The following is a 6,553-nucleotide window of genomic DNA, read 5'->3' on the forward strand; positions in this document are numbered from 1 at the left end:
GAAATATCAATAAGGAAAATATATCTTATTTCCTAGATTCCTATTGTGTTTTCTAGAAAAAACGTAATTATTTACACAACTACGTGCTCGGTATAGTTTAATGATGGAATAAAATAACATTTAATTACCATCGGCGCAAAGTTATACGAATTCGAAATATCGAGAACACAATCGATTCTCAGCGGAGGAATAATCGATTTATCACCCATCCCTAGGGTGCGTTCGGAAACGTCACTCGGGTGTACCCGCTGCGTTGGAGTAAGAAAGACATAAGAATGAGATAAAAAGAGGAAGAGCACGCAAATGACGTTTTAGAACGCACCTCTAGAGTCAAGCTGAGCTTCATAAACACGCGACACGGCGACGGGGCGGTAGCGGCTCCCAGGATTTTCATCTTTTTACGTAGAATGGAGGAGATCGACAATATAATAATACATTCGTTGCGACAAATAGGCTGGTAAGTTGTGCTCGAAAGTTAATCTGAGCGACAATGTTCGCCGTTTTTCCCGGAGTGCTGCCTAGGTGGGCGGTGTTTGTGATTGTTCACTACGACTTCAGTATTGTACACGTGAGTTCATCGCCGACAATCGTCTCGTGATGAATTATTATCGCGTTCGATTTCCGTTGACGCGAAGCGATGAAATTTACGAAAATTTCTATGTGTAACTTAGAAAAGGCTTTAGAAAATGTTTTAGAAAATGCATGTATCGTTTATCGCATTTTGAAAAACTTTTCAAATTGAAACAAATACTGTTTGTTGAATTGATTATTGACTTGTGTTTCTTAGAAACTTGTGTTTCTAAAGCGCAAAGAAAGTTGTTCTGGATCCACTCAGGGCATCAAACATAAATTCTTTCAAGTCAACTCAATCTTACCTGTTAATCATGTAATTTTTCTCCTTAGTATGAAATCTATGTTAATAGGAACAGGCATTATACTCGTTTCTATGTCGATTAAATCTTAATTTAAGTTTAAACTCTATTCAGACAAAGACATACTCAGGTTAAGCTTTGGTTAATATTGGTAGAAACTTGCATAAATGTATAAGCCTTCTGACTAGATTACAACAATATTTAGAGGCACTTCTGTCATCAAGACTGAAGATGTTTTGGAATGCAATCTTGGTGTTATTTAGAATTTCACGATACATATTTACTCACTATAGAATGCAAACATTGTTTTCAGTGACATCGAAGAGAGTGTGACAAACTTAAGTGGCTTTAATACTGAATTAGTTGTGGAAGCGACAGTGAGATGCTTAGAAGCGATAAGGCCTGGTCTAGGATTGTCGACTGTGCTACCTGTGAACATGGCAGCACGTTTTCGACTAGGTGCTACTCTAGCGCAAACATGTACGGTCAGTATCTCTTCAGAACAAAGCATTTCATCACACTGTGGAAATCTGAAATATTATGATCATTTAGTTTCATCTATGATTCATATTAATCAATGAAAATTACAGGAACTAGGATACCGAGGTGACATCGGCTACCAAACATTCCTATACAACTCAGAAGCCGACTTGCGGAAGGTATTCATGTTCCTCATCGAAAAACTGCCAAAGGAAAGCGAGAAAACTGTAAACGAATCCATAAGTAAGACTGCTCTGTTGGAGAAATCAGTTGCATCCGCGATATCGCAAGGACTTTCGATACCGTGGTTGCCGCATTATTGTCACAAAAAAGGATTCAGGAATAGAGGAAGAGCTAGTACACCTTACATGTCTGTAAATATCGAAGTGCCGAATATGGAGATAGCAAATGTGGAGGATGGTAATGCACAATCGATATATCAATAATTGTATCAAATTATATTTCCACTTTCGTGCCAGCACAAGAAAAAAAAAGAAGAAACGTTACGTTAACACGTGAATGAAGTGTTTTCGTTGTTGCAGATTATAAAGACTACTATATGCGCTATTTACAACCAGTGCCTGATCAAATGCAAAATATTGCGTGCTTTTTACCTTCCATAATATCATATAACGCGAGATCGCTTAATGCCTCCTCTATGGATATTACGGAGCGCATAAATTGGCTCAACAATCAACAATCTGAGAAAACTGCTTATCCCAGTGCACATAACATTGTTAATGAGCTTAGCAAGTTTTCATCAAACGATAAGATGCAAAGCTTGACAGTAAGTAAAGTAAGATATACAATAGCCAACACTTTTGCGCGTATTTTATCAAATATTAATGTATATAGAAATTTATAATTTATTAGTTACTAAAATTAATTTTTCAATTTTCATACATTTCTCTTAATATTTGATGAAATATGCAAGAATGCCGGAAATTCTCAGAGTACCGGCTATGAATATTTTTCTCTAAATAAAATAAATGTTTCTTCATATTTTATTTGTTTATCGGGAAATATAAACATTCAATATGATTGTTATATTTCAGGATTCTCAGGTAAAACCAGAGTCTGCAACACATTCAGTGCTTCCACGACAAGAAACGTTGAAAAATGATGCAAAACAAGAGGTTGAGATAGAGAGCATGAAAGTGGAGTGCGAGAGTCTTAGAATAAATATAGATGAATTACAAAACGAAGTTAAGAAATTAACTACTAGATTATCACAGGCGACTGTAACCAGTCAGAATGAGGAAAAAGAATTGAGAATTAGCGAGGAACAAAAAAAGATCAAAGCAAGAACGTACGAACTGCTGCAGGACGGCCCGGAGAATACAAAGAAATTGGAGTCCATAATAGAGGCTAGCACAAACAAATTAATCAGTTTAGCGAATCAGTGGGAGAAGCACAGAGTACCTCTGATCATGAAGTACAGACAGGAGAGAGAGAAGCATTCTACAAAAGCTGTAAGTATCGCAAGAAAATGTATAGTCGGTTAATTAAAGGGTGTAACACTCCCTCAATGAGTTTCGTAATGTATTCTATATCCAAGGAGAATTTATTTCTTAGTGATTTTCAGAAGATATATTTTCCAATTGATCTATTGATGCATTACAAAACTCATCGAGGAAAGGTATTGCAACCTTTAGTCAGTCAAATTGTATGAATTTATGGAGCGATCAACATATTCACACATTTACCACATTTCGTAGAACGCGAGCCAAAAGAAACTGGACGAGATAAAACTGCTCAAAGAGAAAGAGAAGGAGCTCCAGGAGGAATGCCGAAATAAAGATCAGCAGTATTCGCAGCTGGTCGCTGAGGTTCAGAAGCTTCCGAGAGAAGTGAACAGATCTGCATATACTCAACGAATTTTAGAGATAATAAATAACGTCAGAAAACAACGCGATGAAATAAGCAAAGTCCTAGCCGATACTCGAGAGATCCAAAAGGAGATTAATACACTTACCGGCAGATTAGAGAGATCTTTCACCGTTGTCGACGAACTGATATTCAGAGACGCGAGAACGAACGAGGCGTCAAGGAAGGCGTACAAATTGTTGGCAACACTACACTCGGACTGCAGCGAACTCGTGAGTCTAGTCGAGGAAACGGGTGCGACGATACGAGAGATTAGAGATTTGGAGGAACAGGTAAAGTCCCGACGTAACGAAAGGATCGAGAAGACGGATTCGCAGGCATGTGCAAAATTCCTACGTAATGTTTTGCAATCTAACGTTTATTTCAGATCGATACCGAGTCCGCCAAGAACGTGGGCGCTAATCTAGAGAGGATAACAGCCGATTTGAAGCAGATGAAGCAAGAAACCGCGGCGTTGACGGCACAACTTCAAAGCAAAGCCTCGTGATCCTTATGTATTGTGTGGCGTCGTTTTGCGAATTTCAATGTTCAGGACCAGATTGGAATCTAGTACAGGTACAAAGTTAAATGCAATTCGAACGTAACACGTAACATGTAAATTACATTGACATTATTTCACTGTCTACAGGATATAAACGAATACAACATACGATCGAATGCATCGAAGACCAAACTTTTTTTAGCTACACAACCGGCATGGTAACATAACGCAATATCGCCCAGGAGGATATCTTCACGAGTCTACTCTAAGTTGATTGCTAAAGGAAAAAAGAAATTACAAAAATAAAAGAACAAAAACGTGCCTTGGCCTGGAGTCGGCAGGCATTACAGGCTTTCCACAGCCTCGGGCCAAGTGTATAATAAAGACATATTGTTAACATCCATCGCTCAAAAAGAACATTATTTGTTACGAAGCCTAATAATTTTTGTAGCGACGAGTTCGCCTTTCGTACTTCTCGAGACTCCGAGAAGATCCGATACGGCTATAAGGAAAATAAAATGTTGAAAGATCGACGCGTCGTTCGTGAGTGAAAAAAAATATAGAGTATGTAAGAAATATCGATAGAATGAATTTTCCAATATTTTATATGCATACTCCTCACGTATAGGCTATTTTTATAAAATAAGAGGTATAACACGTATATTGCAATATTAGAACACAATGAAGTAACAGTTCTGTTCGTGATTTTCTTCCTTTTTTTTTCATTTCAATCCCCTGTACAGGTATTCGCATTCTACTCGTCCTTTTATATTAGTTTTTTACTTTTTATTTTTAATATCCGGCGGTACATAAGTCTCCGTGGCGATCAATTTCTGCAGTTTCTTCGCGCTTCCATGCATGGCATGAACACGTTCGTCCTGCCTCCGTTCTTTCGCCTCAATCTTCTCTATTTTTAATTCAATTTCTTCCTCATTATCGAAGAACGTCAAAAGCTGTTCCCTCGTTTTCAAATCTTTCTTTATCCTTTCTATGTTAGCTATCCTCTTCTGCGTTTCTATTGCTTTCGTTTGTTCCTCCAATATCGAAGTTCTCACACGTTCCCAATCAAGATAAGACTAAAAGTTTAGAGTACACTTAATTAGTATAATTATTAGATTACCACTTACTAGATAATTAATTAGACTTAAGTATAACTTTTTCTCTCTCGATATTTCTTACCTGACATTGTTTAGAGACATCTTGGTCAGCTTTCTTTTTAACAGCAAGTCTGATCATATTTTCCATTGCTTCCACCAAACTTCCCTTATCATTCTGTTTTCCTTTTAAAACAGTTAATTGGTCTTGCACAAGTTTTAGTTGTTCAGAAGCCTGATCTTGAAGTCCACTGTTGTCTTTGGCTATCAATTCAAATACTTCCTCATAGACTATCTTATCCTGTATTGTCTCCAGCCATTCCTTTATTAATTGCAATACCTGATCATATTTTTTATATAGTATTAGACCCCTCAATTGGCAAGTTCTTCCCAGAGTGTTCGCCTGATGTCGCCCATGAAAACTCAATGTCTTGCCGACTAGATCTCTTGGATCAGTAAGATCAAAGTGATCATCGAAGAAAGGATTTCTTATGTAACGGACGCGCACTTTTATCTCTTCCTTGGAAGTATCCACTGGAACCTCAGGTTTTTTCCAGTTCTCGGGATTCTCCAAATACCTGTGGCACGCGTACACGCACAGAGCGTTCGTGATAGGATGGTCCGTTTCTTCCTGCAACATAACTAAAGTTGCTACTTTCGCGGCGGACGCGTAATTCTGCTTCTTTATGAAATCGTCCATGAGCAAGTTATAACCGAAGTAATCGGGGAAGATGCCGTAGTTCAGCCGGTCGTTGAGGATCTCGTGCAGCTCCTCGATACGATCGCACTGGCAGAAATATCGTATTACGGCGTGATGCGTTGATTCAAGTATATTGGTCGCCTCCGGCGACATACGGAGGTTGTGCAGGATCTTCATTACCTCTTCAACATAAATGTCGTTGTTAACACTGTTGACGAAGATGTCAACGTCAACGGCACTAATCTTGCCGACACTTGCAAACTTTTGTTCGAGCATGACGAACATCGTCGAGTGATCGATCTGTTGCAGCAACGGCGAATCTAACCTGCGACTCCATACCTCATTGCAGTGATACGCTTCTGATAGAAATGTTCTCTTCTGTGCTGTCATGTTTTTAAATCCACAGCAGACTCGGCAAAGTCTGTGACTTAACGCGAGTGTCTTCAACATTTTACTCGATATTGTTTTCTCACAATGTAATCATAACCTCTCTTTATTATGGTTCATAGACCACAGATGTTTTTTATGGTTAGACGACAGTTTCCCGAAAAATGGAGGGGATAATGTTGGTACCAAGGAAAATCTCTACACGATTCAATTGGAACAAAGTGTGTATTAATGGGCGCATTCAGTAGAAAAAGCGCTCAGTGAGCAATCAACGATTATTGGTTTTTGCTATTAGATCCCTAAATCTAGACCAATTACATTGACAAATTACTCAACTGTTGTGCAACTGTTGAGTCTGCTGAATGCAGCCAATGTGTACGTAAATCGGGTAGGGTTAGGATTATTTTTTAATTATGCTTATATTTTGATATTTTTTAATAACAAATAATAAAATCTAAATAATAAAAAAGATATTATCCACTTCACGTCGCAAATGTCAGTCTCTTTTCAAGCCGCTACGCTTATTAACTTTAATTGTCACTAGAAAACACTAGTTTACACAGCCTAGTAGCCCTCGAGCTGAGTACGGATGTGTAGAGTTGTGTCGACGATTACGACATTGGAATGCAACTTGTGTTGTCATGTGCATGAA

General features: G+C 38.3%; 2 protein-coding genes across 2 annotated transcripts; one reads left to right on the forward strand and one right to left on the reverse strand.

Annotated features, from left to right (window-relative positions):
- The first annotated feature begins 289 nt into the window (after positions 1 to 289).
- Positions 290 to 4,425, forward strand: LOC116849959 (coiled-coil domain-containing protein 22 homolog). Its single transcript, XM_032827672.1, has 8 exons — positions 290 to 457; positions 1,186 to 1,357; positions 1,463 to 1,772; positions 1,895 to 2,139; positions 2,408 to 2,824; positions 3,071 to 3,511; positions 3,607 to 3,794; positions 3,868 to 4,425. Exons 1-7 carry the CDS (start codon positions 408 to 410, stop codon positions 3,724 to 3,726), a joined length of 1,755 nt encoding a protein of 584 aa, XP_032683563.1. The 5' UTR covers positions 290 to 407; the 3' UTR covers positions 3,727 to 3,794; positions 3,868 to 4,425.
- LOC116849960 (28S ribosomal protein S27, mitochondrial-like) lies at positions 4,308 to 6,076 on the reverse strand. The gene is made up of 2 exons (XM_032827674.1): positions 4,900 to 6,076; positions 4,308 to 4,796 (listed from the first exon to the last, which is right to left on the reverse strand). Exons 1-2 carry the CDS (start codon positions 5,962 to 5,964, stop codon positions 4,500 to 4,502), a joined length of 1,362 nt encoding a protein of 453 aa, XP_032683565.1. The 5' UTR covers positions 5,965 to 6,076; the 3' UTR covers positions 4,308 to 4,499.
- Between the last annotated feature and the right edge of the window lie 477 nt (positions 6,077 to 6,553).

The sequence above is a fragment of the Odontomachus brunneus genome, unplaced genomic scaffold (genome assembly GCF_010583005.1).
Source record: "Odontomachus brunneus isolate Ranch 3 - 2012 unplaced genomic scaffold, Obru_v1 Obru_scaffold_129, whole genome shotgun sequence".
In the NCBI taxonomy this organism is placed as follows: domain Eukaryota; kingdom Metazoa; phylum Arthropoda; class Insecta; order Hymenoptera; family Formicidae; genus Odontomachus; species Odontomachus brunneus.

Coding starts and splice junctions, on each gene's coding strand:
- LOC116849960 (XM_032827674.1), bottom strand. CDS start 5,964: ATGTTGAAGACACTCGCGTTAAGTCACAGACTTTGCCGAGTCTGCTGT. Junction 4,797..4,899: donor ATGTCTCTAAACAATGTCAG/GTAAGAAATATC, acceptor CTAAACTTTTAG/TCTTATCTTGATTGGGAACG.
- LOC116849959 (XM_032827672.1), top strand. CDS start 408: ATGGAGGAGATCGACAATATAATAATACATTCGTTGCGACAAATAGGC. Junction 1,358..1,462: donor CTCTAGCGCAAACATGTACG/GTCAGTATCTCT, acceptor TGAAAATTACAG/GAACTAGGATACCGAGGTGA. Junction 2,825..3,070: donor AGAAGCATTCTACAAAAGCT/GTAAGTATCGCA, acceptor CACATTTCGTAG/AACGCGAGCCAAAAGAAACT.